This window comes from Apteryx mantelli, chromosome 12, assembly GCF_036417845.1.
Source record: "Apteryx mantelli isolate bAptMan1 chromosome 12, bAptMan1.hap1, whole genome shotgun sequence".
NCBI classification, from domain to species: Eukaryota; Metazoa; Chordata; class Aves; order Apterygiformes; family Apterygidae; genus Apteryx; species Apteryx mantelli.
The window spans coordinates 8,844,438-8,867,693 of NC_089989.1; the positions used below are offsets into that span (position 1 = coordinate 8,844,438).

The 23,256-nt window shown below is 36.4% G+C and overlaps 1 protein-coding gene across 1 annotated transcript in view; it reads right to left on the minus strand.

Annotated features, from left to right (window-relative positions):
- The window catches only part of SYN2 (synapsin II), a 205,498-nt gene that overhangs the window by 13,516 nt on the left and 168,726 nt on the right, over positions 1–23,256 (minus strand). The window contains exon 10 of the mRNA XM_067303853.1: positions 10,292–10,441. Within this exon, the coding sequence (XP_067159954.1) occupies positions 10,292–10,441 (150 nt within the window). The remainder of the gene's footprint in view (positions 1–10,291; positions 10,442–23,256) is intronic.

The window sequence follows — 23,256 nt, forward strand, 5'->3', positions numbered from 1 at the left end:
CTTACCGCTGTTAAAGGTTACACTCCAGTAATTTCCTTGAGAGACTGAAACAGGTGATCTCCCACTGTCCATTCCAGGCCCATTTCCTATTATTCTACTGACTAGAAATCATTCCCCTTCCCCACCCCCCCGCCCCCCAAAAGTTGAGGTCTCAAGAGAGAAAGCAGCATGTTGACTAAACAGGGAAAAGGAGTTACTTAAGAAGTAGCAGCATTTGTTGAAGCTAGATGGTTCCCTTCCAGAGTCAGTCAGTATTTCTGATGCAAAAGCATGCTGTCATATTTTATTTCTCAAAGAAGCCAGATTTCAACTTCTTTTTTTGCAAAAGGAACATTAAAAGTCTGCATTTGCACAGCAGCTTTCAGGCAGTTCTTTCCAGCGAAAGAATTACTCCCCCTAGACAGCGAAGGAATGCAGGCTATGGGATAGGAGAGAGCTCCCCCTGCATGCTAAAGCAGCTGAGACTGTATGTATGCATGCATGTTCGTGCCTGAGAAAGCTGTAAGAAAGATGGACAGGCAAGTGAAAGTGGTACAACATATCTAGAAGACCTTCCAGTTACTGGAAAGTTACCCTTCCTTGCACCTTCCTCACTATACACAGATACCCATGTGCATTGAGAACAAGGTACTGCTTGAGGCTTGAGAGTGTCAAAATCTTACGCTATTGTTTGGAGGTGTAAGGAAGGTTGTGATCCTGGGACCCAGGGACTTCAACTCTGGATGATGTTATGCAGTATCTGCTCCTCCAGTCTTAAAAATATATATGCAGGAGGTTTTTTTTCTTTTTCTTTTTTTTTTTTGGGGGGGGGGGATATGGTGTGATCCTTGCATGAATAGGAAGAGCTTAAGATCTGCAGAACTTCATTTGGGGCCATTATTAGTGGATCCACTCAGAATTGAAGTTTATGCTTTGAAACAAAAGTTTGGAAACAAGATGGCAGGGCTAACTGAAAGTCCGGTCTCACAACCTGCAGTTTATCTTAATAGTGTCATGACTATCACTGTTACAGAGCAGTGGAGTGGGATGAAGTAGTGCACTGAACTAAGCACCCAAGCCCTACTCCAAAGAACAGCAAAATTCAGAACTTGAGTGTATGAACTGAGCCATTTCTTGCCTTTCCTGGTGCAGCACAAGTACACAAGCTCATGGAGGATAACACGCTTCCTTGGTCCCTCCTAGGAGCTGCGAAGATACTGGAGAATGATAAATAAGCAGATGAAGAAAAGCTTGCTCTACTGGCAGCTGGCCAGATGCAGCACTGATCCAGCTCCAGATTAGTGTCTGAAGGGGGGTGTGAGTGGGGAAGGGGTTGTTTGATTTTTGTTTTCTTCTATGGACAAATGAAGAATATTTGAAAATGGGCTGCTTTGTTTTGGATTTTTCTGTAATTTCTCTTAGTGCTTATCCTTGTTTAAAAATTTGAACATTTATTTAGCACATGGTCCTTACTCAAAATAAACTGTGGCAATGACTACTGGGGAGAGGGACAGGATCCTCAAAAGTTAAACATGGAGTAAAGCCAAATAGCTTTGCTCAACAGGTTATGATTTAAAGGTCAGAGAAATTAAATAAAAAAGCCAAGCGGAGACAGAGAATAATAATAAAAGTAGAGGGGAAACACCCACCACAGTGGGGAAAAGAAAGGATATTGAGGAAAAAATCTGAAAAACAAAGATATTTCTATTAGTTTCAGCTTAAATAAACAGAACCAGAGACTAAAAAGAGAAGAAATATAAGATAAAATAAAAAATTGAAAGAATTTTACATGATAGTAATTATAGCACAAAGAGATCCAACTCAGACTCTATTTGTACTTGTATGGGTGGCATGTAGTAGGGAAGCAATTGTGTGATCTTTAATGTCAGGATCACTGTTTTTCTTGTTTTAATTTTGAAAAGACTGTTTTTTGCTCTACAATGGAATGATGACATTTTCTTGAAGTCTCTCAGAATGTCTGTGGAACAAAAAAGACTTTCTCACATATGTCTGTTAAGAACACATAGGATTGTCCACAGTGTGAAGTTCATGATTTCTTAAGAATTAAGTGCGTTTGCTTTGTTCCTGAGGGCAATTGCCCCAGGGTTTCAGAATTTTCAAAGATAGTGTCTGCTTCTGCCAACAGAATTGAAGGGAGAGCAAAGATGATCAAAATGTTAACATAGGCATAATTTTGTTTTGAGTGAAAGCAAAAAGGAGGAAAAGATTCCTGTTACATTTAAAATAAGCTGGGGAAAGTATCTGTTAACCAGTAATATTTATTATGTTTTTCAGTTTTAGCCAACATTTTGTTGACACCTGCATTATAAAATTATTAGCGCTAAGGCTATTGCCCTATATCCTACAGACAATTGAGGTTATCCTGGTCATCCTGGTCCTTAAACTTTACTGTCAGGTTGCCTGTGGGACTTTTTCCTTTGGGTTTCTCTTCTAATAAGTATTTTGAGAGCAACTCTTTCTGTTACGAGCTTTGCTCAGCTTGTCTGCAGGGATCATGTATTCTTCTAGGTACCCTGCTGGTAATGAGCCTTCAATATAAAGTATTCAGAAATAAAAAATATCAGGCCACATCCTGAAAGCTTTTGTTTCATTTGGACAAATTTCTGATGATGTCAATAGAAGTTTTGACTGAATAATCCTAAACCTTTAAGACATGCCCCTTAGTCTCTCCTCTCTTACAGTCTAAACGTCATCAGATCCCTTTAAAAAGGGCATTGTAAAGGCACACTTGTTTAGTTGTTGGCACATTATTTCAAAACAAACTAGGAAAGACAAGCACTTGCTAGTGTTTTGATTTAATCACCCTCATTTAATTGGCACATTCACAGCTAACCACCAAAAGTGTTTATGTAGACATTTATCACTAGTAAATATATAGCAAGCTATTCACCTGTTCTTGCTATTCACAAGTGAGACTAAATAAGCAAAAGAATTGAGCAATACATATGTACTTCACTCAATAATTACTCCATCTGCTAGTACATCTTAATAAGTATTTTCAAATGTATTACTTTAACTTCTAAGATCAATTTGTTAGTAAAAGCTCAGCTCAACATATGTATTTTGTGTCCCACTTTTTTAATTACTTCAGTATTAAATATGTTAGGATTTATTTTCCTTCATGAGCTTTGCTTTTGATAAATTAAATACAGTAGCTGAATATCAAGTCAAGTTCAGATGCTTGAAATAAATCAAAAAAATTGTTTAATGGAATAGTGAGTGTTTTAAATATATGCACTGATGCATCAATTCTTAAAAATATCTTTAATCCAGCAGTTAAGTTTGAATCTCCACCTCTGTGGTGATATCTATCACTTATATGAAGAATATAAAATCCGTCCTGAATGAATGCCTTATTCAAAGATGGACAAAAAAGCCTTGGTGTGGTAAATCCTATGATATCATTTTATAAATGATATTTTAAATGATATACATTATGTTTAAATAAAACTTATAAATGAATTTTGTAAATTTAGCTGAAATGAAATGTGCCTCAAATGTGGCCTTTGATTAGGAAGCAGTGATCTCAAGATCCATTAGATCTTTGTTTTCTTTTGTTATCCTTTGTATTTCCATGGATTTAGATCAGATGTAAAAGGGTAAAGACTGTTTTTCTTGTATATTCACAAAGATGGCATAACTAAAATGTTCACGAAAACTGGATTAAAATATACTTCTCCTGTTCTAAATATACTCAGCTAGACATTGTGTGTATATCTATATCTACAGATGACAGCATTAAAATTTATTACATATTAAAATTAATAAAATTAAAGGAAAAAATACATTAGAATGGAATGATAAGATATTTTTGAATAGGGAGCATTTATTATTTGTAAAATGTATACCTAGTTTCTTGTTTAGTGTGATATAGCTTCTGTAATACAATGTAATACAATATAATACTAAATACTACATAACTAAAAAAAATCAGTCATCCACAGAGAGCATGGGCCACAAGATGTCGCTACGAGTCAAATTACCAAAACTCACTGTAGTAAAAGAGATTATTAGCTCTGTAGTGAACTTTCAGTATTTCAAAAATGACTAAAAAATTGTTTAACATTACAGTTTTAAGAATGGCTTTTATCTTAACCTTTGAAAGGCATTTTTTAAAATGCTTCATGGTGTATATATGCCCCAGCAATATTTTTCATTTTTTCTAATGAGTTTTGATGATAATGCTTTAGATTCTCTGTCAATATTTTTAGGAAGGCACTTTGCTGCTGCTTGACTAGTTTTCCTTTTCGTCACAGCAATAAGTCAATACACGTTTTAATATGAAAAGTACTTTGCTTACTAGGTACTATGATTTAAAGGAACCTGGAGGCAGAGGAACAGTGAAAGTAGTGAAGAATAACAGTTTTTGTCTAAAGTCACTGATGGTTGTCAAAGTGCATACATACTTTCTCAGGTAAACATTCAATAGAAAAAAACCCTACTAATTGCTAATGAGGACTACAGAATATGATCAATTAATACGTAAACAGATATACTGCTTGTTCATTGACAAGGTATGCTGTTGTGTTTATATAGAGTAATTTAATGTAAGAGTTCAGAAATGTAAACAGAGAGGCACATAGTAAAATCCTGTCCAGACCTTTTTCGAGGGGCTCTGGGCTCCCTTGCCCTGGGCAGAGAGAAACTCAGGCTAAGCTCTGAGCATATTTAAGATCTGAGGTTCCATCAGATGTTACTCCACAAATCTAGGTACGTTGGCTTTATGGTCATATGATGCCATAGCTGCAAAGTAACTGCATGGCCACTTGTTCTCTATTTAAATGTCTCCCTAAGAGAAAGAAATACAGCACACATGGTTTTAGGGATGGTACACAATTATTTTAGAGCATCTAGCAACGTCCTTAAGGCTAAAACATTCTTAAATTACTCCTGCTATCTTCTAGTAGAGATCTAATTACACTAGGGAGCAATTTGCTTTGCTCCAGTTCAGCAGGATTCTCAGCTATTGATACTTGAACTCTGTATATGTCCTCATTTATGCAGAATGATTTAATGTGGTCTTTTAATTTGTTTATTTGTTAGGCAGTCTTGCCTTCCAGACATGAGGAAGAAAAATATGTTCCTGCAAATAAGTGCCAAGGGACTGTGACAGAAGGAAACTTCTTGGTGGTGGTGTTAATCCATGGTATGAATATAGCCTGGCTTAATGCAAATAGGTTTATTGTCAGGGGTCTGAAAGATGATACACAGCTGTAGCAAATCTACAAATCATGGCCGTGTCTCTCTTCCATTCATCAACTGTTACACTTCAAGTGAACTTGTATGGGAATGTGCAAAGCAGAAAGTCTTTTGGAGATGAGGCCCACACCCAGACATTTGTGGAGCAGCTTACTTCTCCTGATCAGCAGAATAATACTGAATTCTAGATTTCCATATAACTCCACTATGGATTACAGAGATCCTTCCCAATTAAGTGCACTCCCCTTCAGTTAAGATCAAATCAAGCAGTTGTACTGTCTGGCTACCATAAAAGCTTCAATAATTTGAAACAAATTGCTGCTCATTCTAAGCAGTTTGCATTAAAAACCCCAGCAAATACAACTGATGGAACAGACCTGTGACTACTCTTATGGAAGCATGAGAACAGGGAACTAGGTTTGCTTTTCTCTGTGGAGTTAATACTTTTTGTTATCTGCACTAGTGAGGATGTTCATATTTGCTTCAGTTTTCTTTCTGAACACAGAAAAATCAAACTGGAGATAACTACTTGGTTCTAATCAAATCACATAAAGAGTCAGTGAATGAAGAATGAGGAAGATAAGGAGAATAAAGGAAAAATGGAAATAAATTAAAACAGATCTATATGCTGAGTTAGGGCTCCTTGACCTCAGTCTCAGCTGAACTTAATGTAATTGTACTAAAACTTTCCTGCAGGTGAAGAGTGGAGAAGGTATTTAAAAATGTTAGAAAAGTATGTTAGAAAAATTTGTTAAGAAATGAAACACTTCAGGTTCTAGTATTCCTGTCTCAAATCAGTTAAAGCACTGTCCTCTTTGCTTCTCTTTATTGCTTTATTACTGGTGTGTTACTCCTTTTTCTTAAAGAGAACAGAACCAAGATATATTTGGTAATGCTGTGCTCCTTGTGATGTTATGTGGTTACGGATATTGTGCCTCTGGTGCATGTGTTCCTTCCTTCCATGAAGGGTACAAAACTCCTTTTTCTTTTGTGGATAATTCGGCACAGTCTTAACGGAGTGCTGTACTGAGATAACAGTTCCCTAATATGAGTGTTCTTAGCTTGAACTATTAATATTACCATAAGCATTTGTATTTCAATGTAATATTTATGCACAGTTTATTATTGTACACAGAATTTAGTTCATCGCAATTCATGTCATGACTTGATATACAGCTATTGTTTTATATACAAATGCTGCTACAGAAACAAACACGAAATAGTTTGCACTGACCACCACCTGCAAATAGTTTTGCAAATCGAAACAGCAGAAATTTCAGCAGTGATCTTTCCTACCAGCAGGTGGAGACACAGCAATGATAACTCTGTTTCTGGGGTAACTTTTGTGATTCCATTGGCTAGAATGCTTTACTGGCTATTTTAACCTACTGGTTCAGTTTTTAGGAAATGAAAAAGATTTCTCAAGAGTTCTATCAAAACTATTAAAAAAGGATAAAAAAGGAGGAAAATTTAAATTTCCATCATTTTATTGCCTGTAAGTAGAGCAGCAGGATTTTGGTCTGTCTCATGGAAAACAGCTGTTAAAATAATATTTCTGTAAAAGGTTCTATGATATATTTTCATCATGCTTTTCAGTAAAAAATCTGTCATGTTTTTAAAATAAATGGAAATAACCTAACTTTTTAGGCTACCAATACCAGTTGATTTCAAAGAAAATGCCATCAACAAAATTTAATTGGACTCCCACCAATTAGAAATTAATTTGAAAGAGATTTTTTGACCATATATCATTATATCAGACAGAACTTCCCTGAATCCAGGGACTACTGCTTTTCTTTGTAGTGGAAAGACTGCTAAAGTAGCTGATGAAAGCAGAACTGGCAAGCTTTGACTCCTGTAATTAAGAACTACTTTCTATCCCAGTATGGTTGGATCATGCTGTCAAAGGTATGCAGTAAACTATAGCCTGGGACCACAAGCAAAAAGCATGACGCAGTCTGTTGGCTGCAGCCAGCGTCCGGTGGGGTGAGCTGCAACGCAGATGAGTGCAAACACCTTTTTTCTTTCACAGATTAATTCTCTGCCATTCTGTGTACCTGTAAGTATAACTTGTTATAGAGCCTGGGTGAGTGTTTTTTTATATGTATATTAAAAGTATCTAAAATATTAAAAGTATAAATATGTATATGCATATCTGATAGCTCAGATGAGAGTAAATAGGTTTAAGGATGAGTTTAAAGTGCAGGATCTGCACTTCTGAGGTTTCAGCATAAGCAGGACGTTGTTGCTGGAGGTCCTTGCCTTTGGAATTTGCTCCTTCCGGCACTCTGACAGGGAGAACTTCGGTAGCCTTCAGAACATATCACAAGGCCAATCATTACCATCAAGATTTGGCAGCATGGCTCTAAACAAAGGCTTATTTTCCTAATCTTTGATTTGTTTTTTGATGGATGACTAGTTAATTGGAAGAGGGTTAGCAGTACTGCCCATTGAAGGCATTTATAAACTGAAGTTCTCTTTTATGTATGAGGCACCCAATGTCACAGTAGTGGGTACGCTATAAATAATTAAAACAAACATGCAGATAATAAGGGAATTCAAAACTCGGCACATGCATAGCTGTACTATTGACTGTAAAACTGTTCATTTAAAAGCAGAAGTAGCAAAATGCACAAAACATCTTTGATGTTTATAATACTTTGGTCTCTAAGAACACACATACACATGCACATACTTTAATTTGGATACATTACTGGCCTTGGATTTTACAGGATCTGCAGAAATACACAGTATTCATCTATCCCCTGCCCCGCAAATGAATGGGCTATATTTCTCAAGATTAGGAAATAATTTCTCAGATTAAAAAAGAAGAAAACTGTTCAAAGATGTTAGAGTCAGCTTGTTTTAACAGACTGATTTTATTCTTAGAAAAACAAAAATGAGCTGCACAAGGGGAGGTATGTATTTTAAATATCTGTTTAATGTTCTTCCCTTAAATTTGACTAGACTAATGGGTATTTACAAATGGTATCTTCTGAAGAAATTCAGATGTCCTCTGTCTGTCCTGAACTGATGCATAATATGACAAGGCAAATTTTAAGGAAGCAGAATCTGATTAACTGAGAGGAAAACCTCCCAACAAATATTGCAAATATTCCGAAGGTATCCTCTGATTGACTGCAATCCCTAATAAATAACAAATAGGATAAAGAAAAGGAAAAGGCAACATCCTGTGGCTGCTAGCAAAGGCTGAATTCTTCATTAACATAAACTAAGCTAGCAGAAAACTAATGGAAGTTCACAGCTAGACAGCAAATATTGTCTTTTGGTTCATCCACAGCTTTTTTTCTTAGGAAGGAAAAAAACTTTTTTTGTGCACATGATAGGTTGCAGCAATGACTGAAGAATTTATGAATTTTCTTAAAAGGTTGCTTTTGTGTCCTAATTTCCTTCTGGACCTGGTCTTACCTATGCAGTTTTCTTTGGAAATGAGTAATTACCCAATTCACATACAACAGATAACCTTTGTTTGGATGACAGCAGTATCATAAATGTTCCTCCGCTTCTGCCTTCTTTGAAATCCAGGGCAGCATGCCTACTTGCAACTTTACCTTTTTTTCCCCCAGAAAGTGAAGTACTAAAGGCTCTAATTGACCTAGAATCTGTCCATTCTTGTTGCAAGTTTTGATTTATGTTGATTTGTATGTTCTGGGCAACTCTATAATTGGCTCTTTACTTCATTTTAAGATATGGCTAATTTGCTAGACCTAAAAGAAAATATATTTTGGCATAAAGTGATTTATTTTTTCCCCTCCGTATCCCTCTTTTTAGGTGCCCTTTACAATGGACTTGAGTCATGTTAGATGGAAACTTCGCCATTGTATGTGGTTTCATGGTTGAAACAATTTTGTGCTTAGTTTCAAGTGGCTGTAATATAAATAGAAGCCACACCACTTCTTTATGTGGGACGGTGTATTTTTGTAACTTAAAGCATGATGATATATTTGAAGAACAAATTAGTCATTCTCCCTCAAGAACTAGTCTTCCTGAGGTATGCCACAAAGTTGTTTTCAAATTGTTTACCTGGTGCGAAGCCTACTCAGAGTAAAAATAGATTCTTGATTTAGGCTTGGTAATTCCTGTCCTACAGTTTGGCTTATTCTGTGGCTTAACTGATCACCATGGAGCTGCGCTGGTAGAGATCAACAATACAGCTCTAATGCTTTATTCTCAGAAGGTATTGTTATGGTTTATTCCTTCAGTGTATTAAAAGTAGTACGTGGAAGTTGTAGCTGATTATGCTGCTGTGATCAGACCTGCTGCCTAGCCTATACATGTAAACCCATAAAAGATGCTATTTAAGCATTTATTTATGTAGCACTTTTATGTTCTTAGAACTTTGTACAAACATACCACATTCTCAGAAGTTATTTAAAGGGTCAATAAAATAAACTTCAGATGTTATAAGCACAGAAATGGAAACACAAAGGTGATTTCGGAAGTTGGAAAGCAAGCTGGTAGCAAGGACAGGGACAGAATTCTATGGACCCCATACTTAAACCATCAGACCATGTAAAATAAAATAAGTGCAACTCCATCTATTTGCAACCTTTGACATAAGTTTTCTAGTATGCTAAACATATTTCAGGTGTTTCCTAGGTTTGAAAGGCATTTTCCTGAATTGCAGCACATGAAAAAAGATTATCATGTAATTTACTTCTCACAAATGCACAAGAACAACAACTACTGTCTTAGCATTTTTACTGACATCCTCAGGGCAAAGGGTGTCTACAAAAGCGCTTCTTGTTATTTCCATGGTATTTACACTTCCATGATATTTTATGCAGATGTGACTGGAAGGAAACAATACAAAGCCTGGTAATTCACGGAATCCAGTTATTAATTTATGTGTAGAACCACATTAACAAAACATATCACCTGCACTGCTTAATTATCTCTGGAGATAATCTCACTTAAACATGACAAACCTCTATAACCTACTGATAGATTCTTGCAACCCGGTAGTTTATGGTGTGTGTGTGTGTACTTCTCCAGCCAAATTCTTTGAGGAAAATTTTGAGCTTAAAATTATAGAATAAGATGCTCTATTTTAAAAACAAAGGTTTCCTACCTGAGGCTGCTGAGTGGCGGTGGGTCTCTGAGGAGATGGTATAGGAGTTTTGGACAACATTTGGTTCATTTTGCTTATGACTAGTTCGGTTATATGTTGCCTGTCTTCAGTCTGATGCTCACCAATCAGAGGCATTGCACAGTCCATGACCTGTGAAAATAAAACAATACATCAGCTATTGAGATGGCACCAAAGTAAACTAATTCCATATTTGAGTAGAATGTCAAGTCATCTATTTTTTTTTTTTTTACAAAAGCCAAGTGAGATCTTAGAAATGGTATATATTATATCAGAGAAAAAGCCTGAGTGTAGGATATGGGTCAGTGGAGCAAGAGAAGAGCACTTTTACAATGTCATCCATTTCCAATCTTAAAGCATTGCATAGGTTCAGTGTGATATTTGGGCACACACTCTGTGGGGAACATGATTCTTGTGGGAAGCACACAGCTATAGCAGATAGGCAATATGAAGGTTTCTTAAGCTACCCTGTAGACTGCCAAAAACCTGAAGTAATTGCCTGCACTATGGTCCAAACTACATTTTGGAAGGCCTGTTCTCTTATGCGATTTGTGGCTCATACCATGTTCCTCAGCTGAACTAGCCCATGGAAATGCCAACTAAAACTTTAGCTTTGTAGCTGTTTGTTGGATTTCTGCTAAGGGAAGGATGGATCCTTAGGGACTAATGAAAAAGCTGAAATGAGACCATATGTGCTTGTTATTATGGACAGGCTTTTACGAAAAATTGCAAGGCTGCAGTTCAGTTGATGGAAAAAAGACTAAGAATTTCTACAAAAAAAGCAGAATGTCACAGAAGCAAATAAAAATGTATGCATTTCCATTCTAAATGTGCTAGGTTAATATTATTTAGCAATTATTTCATTCAACTTTTCAGATGGGTAAAAATAATACTGAATTCAGTTCACTTTGGTTCAGTGTGTTTTAAGTACTTGTTATTTCTACCGTATTCCTATTTTTGGTGCATCTGTGTTTGATTCAGGGAGAGATAAAAGAATAACTAAATAAACCCAACTTCTATTGACAATGGCACTGGACATCTTATTTCAACAATAAAAAAGGGTTTAATTCACATCTGAGAAAATGTTGTCCTTTTACAATTTAAGTGCTATTCAGAAAGAGGTGGAGGCATGTCGCCTGCAGCCCTGCATTCTGGTGTTTCTCAGAGGTATGGATAAGAAATGACTGGGGTCTACAATACAAACAATAATATTAATAATTAAAAGGAGGCTATCTGCTATAAAGCTTAGACTACATTAGCAGTAATACAATGTATGGATTTCATTATATCTGATCCAGTTCTATTCTTTGTAAAAACTGAATTGTATCCATCTCATTTTCAGTCTGTGAAAAGCTGCCCAGCTGCCATATCTCACGCAAGATGTATCACTAGTGTTGGCAAATCATGCAGCGGAGACCATAACAAGCTCTGCTGGTAACATAAAGGGTGGTGGTGGACAAAGAGCAAAAGAATCCTTAAGTAAGGGATCAGTGGGGTCCTCATAGGTTTTGCACAACCGGAGAAGGATCAGTGAGTTTTGAGGGGGTGTTTTAGTTCAGAACTAAAGTACTAGTGTTTCAGATGGAAAAGATTCTAGCTTAGAAGAATCATTTATGTTTCAGAAAATTGTCTCCTAACCCTCAGCTCTTCCTCCTCTTAGAACTACCCTCTTCCTCACCCTCACAATAAATCGACCCCCCACCCATTCAACCACAGCCTTCCAGTAGTTCACCTTCCTGCACCTCTTTGACTTCTGGGGTTCCTTCTCTTATTTTAGATAAAAGGAAGAAAACTGAAAAGGTCTAACAGAATCAAAAGAGTGCCAGAGGGCTCTTGCTACCGCAGACAATTATGGGTCCTAATGGCTGGAGAAACACCTTACCCTTCCCCTGCTCCTATCCAGCCTCTAGCAAAAGGTCTAGAAAGAGTTCTGCTAGCGGGAGGCAGGGCTATTTTGGCTAGAGAAGCTGATTTCCACCTCCTCAGGTGTATGCAGAGTGGGCATTCTGCTACAGGTTGTTGCCTTGAGCCCTTTTTGTCAGTCACCCATTTTGTGGGGTTGAAGGGAAGATAGTGAAATTTTGTGATAAGGCCTGATTCTGCAAGTATTTACAAGGTAGAATGTTGTTATCTATAGGGGTGACACAGAGATCAGGCTGAAGAGCATAAAGCAGGTGCATCTGCATTGCATGGAACCTTCCTAGATGGAAGAAGCTATAGTAGTACAACAGAGCTCTTTTTCATCCATCAACCTACTTTAAATATGTGCAGGGCACTTTACCTCCTTTACAGACAAGAGTGCATTTTTACTTTCCTTCTTTTACATATTCAAGTGCTTCTAGGAAGAGTCACTCAAACTGGGTATTTAAAGAGAGATTTGGATCTAAAAGAACATGCATGTTCATGCTAACACTGGAATGCAATCTTTTGTGTTTCCTATGAAATGAATGAATGTTTTTCTTTTCTTTGGCTACATACAGTTACACTGAAAGCTTCTATAAAATTTATTATATTGTTTTATATACATATTTTAAACTGGAACATAAACTATACTTTTAATTAATTGAGGGAAAGGGATCAAACCAATATGATTTATTATTTCTGAAGGAGTAGTCTTGTGTAGTCTTGGCTGGCTGTGTGGCTATTGAAATACAAAATTGTTGTAGATTTACTTTAATATTAATTTCCACTGAGTGGTTGCTATTTGTTAAAATCATTGTAACACCTAAAGATTCACTTCATTTCATTATGAACTTTTCCTTGGAAGAAGGAATCTTCGTAATTCCTGGATGGAGGAGGCAACCATGTATACCAGATACTTTGGCTAAGATTTTAAAGCATTAATAATGACTGAATGTTAGAATGTCTTGCTGTCCATGCAATGGATGTTGGATGCTTGGCTGCCTACTACTGATTTGCAGAGAGGGAGTGATCTCTGTGGTCTAAAAATTTGACTCCCTGAAGGTAGGCATTAGTGACAGTTATTTTTGAAAATACTGCTCCTCTCAACATCAAAGGTATAGTAAACCCTGTCTTACATCAACAACAGAAGCAAGAGTTATCCCTCTTTCACAAATGTGCAAAGAAAACCTCATATTGTGTAAAATCCACTGACATGAAAAATTGTATTTGGAATGACTGTGAAACAAAAGTTGCTTAATATAAGACCCTGCCAAAGGATTAGACAGGATTAAAATCCAGAGGACTGTGTTCTGACTCTGAATTGCTATTTTTAAATACTTCTGTAACTGCAATTTTATATAGAAACTCTTTCTTTAGGAGATACTGCCATTTGATTTATCAGAACCCAAGGGAAAAATACAGTTCTGTTGTTAGAGGACAAAAAAAGAAGCCTTGAGGCCTTGCTCAAAACTTCATGTCAAATTTAGTAAATCAGTTGACCTATCTGCTCAGTTTGGATGCTTGTAAAAGAAGATAATATCTGTTCTTCTGAGATATTAGAGGGCTTAATACCAGTTTTAAAATTACTTTTGGCTGCTCAGATGGAGCACAAAGTTTCATACAAAGAGTCAATTATTAGGTAACATTGTTTTAAGCTTCCATTAATGTAGCAGAGGGAAAAATAACTTTTGAGTGTGAAGTGATTACATATTGGAAATGGAAAATTACTGTGCACATTCTAAATTAAAATGGAATAAATGACAGGTTACTGCTGAACTTTTACCTATGATAGCTATCTGATTTGCCAGTTAAGAATTGTGATAGTTAGACTTTTGATACAATGACACTGACATTGCAGCAGTTGAAATCCGAGGGCCTCATTAAACTTGAATGAAGTTGATGAGATTTTTGAGTAGGCTTTGGATAGAGATTTCTCATTCTTTCCCTTTTAAAGATTGACAGTTTTAACACAAAATAAAATGATTTTTCCCACCTGGCAGAAAGTCATTAGGGATAGTCAATTAAGCAAAACAATTTATAGGAATTAGAGAAAAGGCAGGTGAGGTGTTAGGAAAGCACTTGTGAAATCCCTGCAACAAAGAAAAGCAGAGACTATGGATATACTTCATGTACAGCTTAAGAAATATCATTAATTCACTCAGTGCTGCCATCTTAATTTTAAATTTTGAACATAACTGGTTAATGATTATCTTACAGTACATCTTTTTTCAGGTTTAACTTTTAGTTTTGTTGGTAGAAAATCAAAACAGCTGTTTTCATCAACATGTTCAAGAGCCTGAATCATTCTTTAAAGCCTTGTGAATTATCCAAGAGACATTACTATCACCCTGTCACAACTAATGTTTTTTAAAAGCTAATTTTTTTTGGTTGTAGTGAATCATTGAGTCTATTCAGTAACAATGTAGTGTCCTGAATAAATGAGTACCTAGAGATTTCTTATATCTTTATAAACATTTTCATTACTTAACACTCCCCTCACCCAATTCTGAATATTACTCTAGAGAACAGGCACAACAACCACTACTTTCAGTGTCTGATCCTATCATCTCCAGTGAAAAGTCATCATGGCTCAAGAGACCGGTGGTAAACCTCAAAACATGTAACTTCATGGAAAAGCCATGTACAACAAATCATCTTGCATGTTATAGATGTTACTATTCTCTTCAAGATATGGGAGTTTTGACACTGAAAGCATGTTGCCATTAGCAACCTGAAACCAAAGATATTTCAACTGATCCGGAGCCATCTAACTTCAGGTTTAGGATAAGGACTGCCATAAAGCCTGTGCCTCTATTTTGTGACACAGCTGCCAGAATCAGGGAAACAGTAAATCAGTGCAATTTGGAAGGTTCCTCAAATTGTCACCCCATGTGTTGTAAAAACACGAGTGCAAATTAGGATACCTCCAAAAAGAGTTAACTTCTATCAAGGTTTCAACAAAGGCATGTTTACGGAGTTTTACCACCCTTTTGTAGCGCCTTTGTGTCCTAGGCAGAAGTGGGCTAGTTTCACTAAATGACCTGGAGCTCACTACCACAACTTAAACTGCTAAAGTACTGACAATCTGTGAAGTTTTCAGACTCATTGGCAATGGCCCAGAGTGCTTAATTAGTGAACAAGCCCTGCTGGGCTTGACAGGACGCTCGGCAGATATGCGTCGAATTGGCCAGCACTGGCTCATGGTCCTGGCATTTAGTAAGGCTTAGCTGACTTGGATTTTAAATTGAAGGGCTTACTCTTTGAAAATCTTCTGGCAGATCTTTCCTCAGACCCAGGGGAGCCTCTGTTGAGTGCCCTCAGGTATATTTTGAAGAAAATCTTATATTTCTTTAAAGCTGAAGGTAATATTTTCAAGCATAACTGCCATGCTCACATATTGAGGCAGACTGAAACACGACATTAGAAAACATAGTCATTTGCCCTTGACAACCTTTTGTCACTTGGACAGGTTTTGATGTTGTTAAAAAGCCTTTTGTTGGCTGCCATACTTGAACAAATATTGTTGGTCAAAGGCGTGCTGAACCTTAAACTGAACAAGTACTTAGTTATATGCCAAGTTGATGAGTTGATGTGTTCTGGTGCTTTACTGAAGTTTACCACACTGGTAAAAAGAGAAAGCAAGCCATCAGTTTATCAAGAAAACTACTCATTCCAAGATGAAATGTTGCTAAATAACAGAGTGAGTAAAAAAATAGTGAGGCTTATAAGTGGTTCAATTTCAAGGTACAGTGTTCAGTTTAATAATTCATTGGACTTGAGCAGCAATGTGGGTGGGAAGAAGTCGTAGGTGGCAGGAGGCTGAAGGGACTCCTTCACTTGCATTGCTGGGAGGGACTGGCCTGAGCATCCAGAATACAGCATTTACACGCAGCACAGCACGTGGCTGCTATGAGCAGGCTCGGCTGCCTTCTCTATGCCGCTGCTGCTGCCGCCTTCAAGGGTAGAAGTTAACTTTATTAAGAGAGCAGTTCTGCTATTCTTCGGCTAAGAAGCTAAGATCAAGGAGTGAGAATCCTTTACAGGGTTGAGTTTTGTTGTAATTGCTTTTTCTTTAAGAGAATGCAGTCAATTTTCCTTTCTGGTAAAATAATTAATGAGACTAATCAGAATTCATTAATGCTTTATATAAATGTATCTTAGGAATTAAAAAAATATTTTGGGGAACGCTAATAAAATTTTTTAAATCTGCAAATAAGTAACAGGAATGTCATGCTGACACTTTCCCCACTTTAGAGGGCTTGGCAAAGTTTCAGCATACCCAAAGCATCCTGTTTCTAAGCAGTCTATTTGCAGCCTGTACTAGTTAAATATCATTTAAACACAGAGCCAGGTCTTTTTTCAGTGCCTAGTTTAGTTATTTAAAATAGCGGAGTTTCCCACTAAAAATATTCCACACAAAAAAGACATCTGTAGTCTATAAAATATCATGTGTTACTTTTGTTCATGTCAGTAAAAACATGGGTCACTATAAATGACGGTCATTTAATTTGTATCAATTCTACCTTTAGTTTATATGCATTTCAGTAACGAATTGTATAAGATGAATTTCTCTTATAACATGGAAACTATATTCTGAAATGCACTTAACATCTCTGTTTTAAACTATAATAGACTGAATGTATATATTAGCAGTAGTAACAGAAACTACAGCAGCAGGTTTAAGTCAACACGATACTGTGATAAAATAAAACACTGACCTTTTAGTAATATGACCTTTCAATGAATTAGTCTGTGCTCTCAGTTGCTAGCATGGATGAGGCAAGTATTTGAGTTTGGGGCTGCAAGACTGAGACTGGTAAGAAAGAGAAGAGAAATACTGTTTATTTAACTCTGACGAACATCAAGGGAAATGGCATGGGATTCGTACAGGAGCCAGTGCAATTATAAGATATCAGTAATTGCAAAGGGATCATCTGCTCTTTGAAGGAGGAGCTACTCTGGCTGCCATCATCTGGACACACTCAGCCGTTACAGAATATGTTTGCCACCAAAGGATTATGAGAGGTCTCTTGCCTACAGCTTTATGAGGACCCAGCCTAAACAGTGCTGCGAAAGAAGGAGTAGTGGAGATTAAAGGATGGGCAAGGGAAAGGAACTCTGTGTAAGAGAATGGAAGAAAAAGGTGTGTGTTGGGATGCTGAATACCAGGGCAATCAGAAGGAACAGGGACGGACAGAGGGCTTGCAAGTCAGGAGCGCTCAGGGAGTCTGACAGGACAATTATATATGGATTTCATAAGGAAAAAGACTGTGAATTGCACAAGAAGGTAAGAAAATTGTTAAGTCCAGAGGGAAGAGGAAAGAATTTCATTGAGAATCAGGGGAATTTACTTTGAATGAAGGTCCATGCTTGAGTCCGAGAACTGAGAAAAATAATTTACTTTGATTGGCCTGTGGATAAGGGAAGCTGGATTGTGTTGTTGCTATGTTATAAATTTGTTATTTTTCTGTGGTGTCTTTGGGGATCTGAATGTTTGCAATTGTAGGGGAAATCATGACTGTAAAGGCAGAGGCTAATATAGATTTTAATATGTAAGTTCTAATTATGGGGAAAGTAACTGACATTAAGAAAAACTAATAGTTTGAGGAGGCCATTTTAGGTTCAGTGGGACGTAAGAGCATATAGAGAGATCTCAGAAGAAAGATGGTGACTGGATATGAAGTAAGCATGGGGCTTTCCCTAAGGTCCCTATAGCAGGTGCAGGAATAATTTGTAATTGGAAATGCAACCACACCTGAGAAGCTGGCAGGGGATAATACTGGAGAAAATCGGTGGTGACTGCTAGAAAATTTTACAGTCCCTCCTACAGTGGGTGAGTAACAACATTTGTTGAAAAAGTAGGTACAAAAGAAGAGCTGAGAAAGTGAATCAGCCTTCCCTAGACCAAGGTTCCAATGCAGTCAAATCTGTATAGTCACATTTCAACCTGGAAGGAAAATAAACCAAGCAGACGATTTCTACGTCTGATCAAAATCAATGGATGAGGTTGAATTTGAATTGTGGGTACTCATGCAAACTTGGTAGATTAAAAAAAGTGTAGAAAATGCAGTTAATACATCTGAGAAAACTTCAAGCATTTTGAAGAGAACATGTGAAACGGATTGGTTTAATCTATAAAATAACAATTAATTTAAAGTCACAATGAATTTTACCTCCATTCATCCCCATATTAATTAAGTATGGTTCATTATAGACAAAAGAACGCATTAAGAAAGTCATATATAACAAGTGATATTGACAATTTCAAATTATAAAAAGTTTCAGGGGTTTTGACAACAGATCTGGTAAACATGATACACTTAAAATATTAGGGAATAATTCTTCTTTAGGATGCAAACCAGAATATTATTCACATCAGTCAGTAATAACTATTGCTCTATTCAAATCAAAACAAGGGACCTATAGATATAAATTCCTGTATTTCATTACTAATTCTTCTGTCACTAGATGCACTTCACTTACTTTTTTACCTAAGAGAACCGTTAATTTCAGTACTACTTGAATGATGTCTGGAAAATTTCAGTGGAATAAATTTGTTACTTCCAAAATACAAAATACAAAAAAAAAAAAAAAAAAAAAGTTCACTGAATAAATTCAATTTATTCTATCACATGAAATCCACATACAAAGGAATGTATTAATGAATTCAGCCCTAATGCACTAGAACCTCTTGGAAAAAATCTTAATAAAAAAGGACGATATTCTAGAACTGTATCTTGCTAGCTAGACATTTCTAAAATAGAAGATTTCTTCTAGGTTATATTAATTCCTAGACAGAAAATTTAGTGATGCTTTCCTTGTTTTGGAAATGTGAATATTTGCAGACAGAGGAGGTCTTAGTTATAGCTTAGCTTTATCACCAAAAGAGTAACGTTAGAATCCCAAATGTTCAAAACTTCTTACAGTATCAGATCAGAAATTATTAGAGATTCTGAGTTGCAAAAGGACTTTATCAACTATTACAGCTGGATTTAGTTCCCCTACTATGCTAGGCGTGACCTGAAGATATTCTACAATGGGTGGAATGCCAAATAGATATGTCAAAAAAATTATGGCCATTATTATTTGTCATGAGTGCACATATTTATGTGCCAAATTACCTGATTTAAAGATACGGTTATGTTTCTAGAAAGTTTTTTAAATCTGCTTTTCATAGCAGACTTGTATCTGCAATATTGGCAGACATGGTAAGAAACAAAATTCTCTCTCTGTACAAAGTAATTCCTGTTTTCTTTAGGGATATGGTCCTGAGCAACTCTGAAGTTAACCACACTGAGCAGGAGGTTGGACTAGGTGAACTCCAAAGGTCCCTTCGAACCTAAGTTTGCCTATGATTTGTGATGCACAAATGATAATATCCTTTATATTATCAAATATTTTTAACAGAATGCATTTACGTGTCTTATTTTGTCTAGTTCAGCCGGTGCTGAATTTTGGAACTGAAAATGATTACACTAGAAGAATAAGTAAGCTTAGCTTCTGCGAACATGGAAGTACAGGCTTGTGTTCATTAAACTTGTGCAGCTGTCTGTGATTTAGCTCTGTCTGAATTGTAAATTGAATGGTATATCTAGCATTTTTATAGAAAGCACAACTTTAGAACTGTGCAAAGATACTGCAGGAACTATAGGTTTCTTCTGCCTTTGCTCCCTTCTGATGTATTCCTTCATGTACTCTAGCCAGTATTATTCAGGACACAGAATACAGGAATAGAGAGGTCGGTAAAAGACAGCATACTTAGTGCTTGTGATGTATCATCAGACCATGTACAGTATCTACACTCTGAAGTTGGCAGTATATTTTCTAGTATTTGGATAGACTGCAGCACCTTCAGAAATGGTTCCTCTTAACAGTCACTTACAAAAAATATCTCATTCTGTTTCTTAAGTTTCTTATTGCCTTGCAGTGGCTGAAAATATTCATTATATAAACCAAAGGGTTTGCATCTCTCTAGGTTATAAACCATTAGGAAGCTGATTTTAATATGGCTTAGGGTAAAAATAAGCAAGCAGAAGCAAGACACCTGCAGCAGCCACCCAGCCACTCAATTTTGAACAAAAGTTGGGCAACTGCCTGTGAGGGTATTTTAAAGGATTCTCCTACATTTATTTTCTTTTAACCATCATGATAAGAGCCTTTGTTTAGTTTCCCCTGAAGTCTTGTTTTCCAAAAATGAGTCATGACAGATAATATTCAACAGAGCTGGAAACATGAAACAATGCTCAAGTGACGTATCTGCTCCTTCTAGTATTAGAACTACAGAATTATTAATTTAAAAAGTGAAAGATGAATAGCTAAGATTGCTCCACATAAAAATCACTTGGCCTTCTTCCTGATCAGCCTGACAACCCTTTCTTTTAGCTAAGTGATTCTTTAATTAGTTCGTATCTCTTTTGGAGATAGTCCTTTCGATTATGGAAGTAAATCTGCCAGTACTTCCTTTGGCTTTAACTTGTTTCCAGATGCTCAGTCTAAGGTGAAGTATTCTGGTCAGAGTAAATGGCTAGCGAAGCCAAGTATTCACTGTACAAAGTACCCTTCTGTTTGAAAAAAACAGGTGGAATGTATTGGAAACGGCAGTTGAAAAAACCCAGAGTGTAATGATAGACTTATTCCCTAGCAAAAATAAAGGACAAAAACAAAACAAAAGAATCACAGTGTTCTAGGAAACCTTTCTCTTTTAAAAGGTAAAGGTACTTCTTACAGCTACCATATAAGAAAATTGTAGAGAGCTTTTAACAATGTTTCACAGAAAAACAGAGGCTGTATTGTATTTGAATAGTATTATGACTTCAGTATTTTGTCCCTCCTGTCAGACAAATTGGTCTGGATTTTTTTCCTGCGGATGCATAAGAGATCCCTCAACTGCATAACATGAAGGCACAAATGGGCACGGACATCCTTTGCAACTCCCAATGGAGTACTGTTTATAGCAGTATGTTTTGCTTTCTTAGATGCAGGGTTGATTCACTTGAAATATCTGCAAAACAATCAGTCTGTCTGTCCTGTGGAGAACCAGAAGGAACCCTGCACAGTACTGAGGCAGCTCAGAATGGTTTTGCCTGGGAGCAAACACAGAACTGTTATTATCAGCCAGGTGGTCAAGTACATTAAAATAATATCCTTCTCCTTCAGTGGCAGGAAAGAAAAGATGGATGGTACACTGAAAATATATCCTTTTTATAATGTTTGGAAATTAACAGTAGTATTGGCCTCAGCTCACTCAAATGACTAGAAGTCTGTAGGGTGGCTGGAGAAGTAAGAAGATACTGATTGGTGCACAAAGTAGCACTGGAGAGCAGAACTGGCACCCAAATCTACCAAACGTGAGAAGTTGTACTTATACTGCAATTTCTTGGTATTTGTCATTACACAGAGAACTACGTGGTCAAAGGAACATGCACGACCTGCTAGGGAGACATTTACAAGAAGCTAATAGTAATCAGGATCTGTATATTTCTATGTTTCATAAGAAGGTTTATGTATGCAGAAAATAAGTGTCTAGAACTATACTTCAGTATTACTAAACATCTTTCTTTTTTTTAATTTCAGTTTAGTTGTCTAATCCTTACATATTACTTCTGATCAGACATGTCTCCACTTATACAGCAAACACACTTTTTGCAACTTGAATGGCCATAAGGCTTTAAAATAGAGTAAGTTATGTAAACATTCTTACTATTTGAATCAAATGTATATAGAAGAGAAACTATTAGATAAATCTAAAATTTAGTAAGTCTAAAATAGAAAAAAATGTCTACCATATTGAAGAGTAGGGCATGATGACCTAACACTGATGATCTAACATTAAGAAGCAACACATTCTTACCTGCAATCTAAGTGTACCATATTAGATCATAGATAAAGAAACACTTTAAAGTGTTTTTTAAGAAATACAGTTAGAACATTAGATTCATGAGACACAATGTTGTACTGATTCTGTAATATCAGACACTGGTACAATTTGTTGCTCCACGTTTTGGGGGAATGAAAGAAAGCTGAATGTTAAAACAAAGAATGACAGAATGACCATTACAAAGCAGTAGAACAGCTGCATTACTAAAATAATAAAATTATTGATATTGGATACAAAAGGAAAGGAAAGGATAATATGAAATTCATTAATAACCTTCTAGAAATAGTCATATAGAAAGTCATTTAAATGTTATACATTTTAATATTAGTTCAGAAAGGATTTTTGTCAGCGGAAGTGGTATTACATATAATACTTAAGCACTTTGAGTATTTTAAAACAATTGTCTTGGATTATACATGTCCTAAAGCTTTTGCTGAACACCTTTGTCGGAACATAAACATGTATGAAGGACTCACTCCTGTCAAATGCTATTCTCCCAACTTTATTGCAGAAAATCCCACTGAAGTTAGTCTCTGCCTAGAATACTGAACTGAAGGATAATTCAGTAGAATTCTACCCTAATTCAGGTTCACTCTTCTAAGCTGACTGAAATATATGCATGCTTTCCTATTAGTGGTTACAGCGGCTGAATGTCCCAAATTAAAAATCATATCGTATAATTAAAGATCATATCTATATACATTATCTGATACATTAGGAAGTTCATGTGTTTCTTGCCAGATCATATCTGCAGAATGAAAGTGACAGTAATACAGAAAGCTTTGGCTCCATAATAGCTGCAGCAGTCACTGTGAAAACACGAGAGTATGGCTTTCCATATGGGACTGCAATTGAAGTATAAACCCAGTATTTACAGATTGATTGTCCTGCCCAGCTACTTGTTCTTGACTGAAGCATGTATGTGCTAGTTTTAATGAGGCCATTATTTTCTCATGTTGAAATTACACAAAAGACAGAATTTGTCCTTTACTGGTACAGTCTTCTGCTCTTTTATTGTATCATAGAATTATAGTGTGATAACTGTTGGAATTATACTGTGATAACTGTTGAAGGAAGCTGGCTTTTTAGCATCAACTGATAGTAAGCTTTACAGATGTTCTGGTGGGTGTGAATTTTGCAAACAATTCTGTATTTCAATGGGTTATAC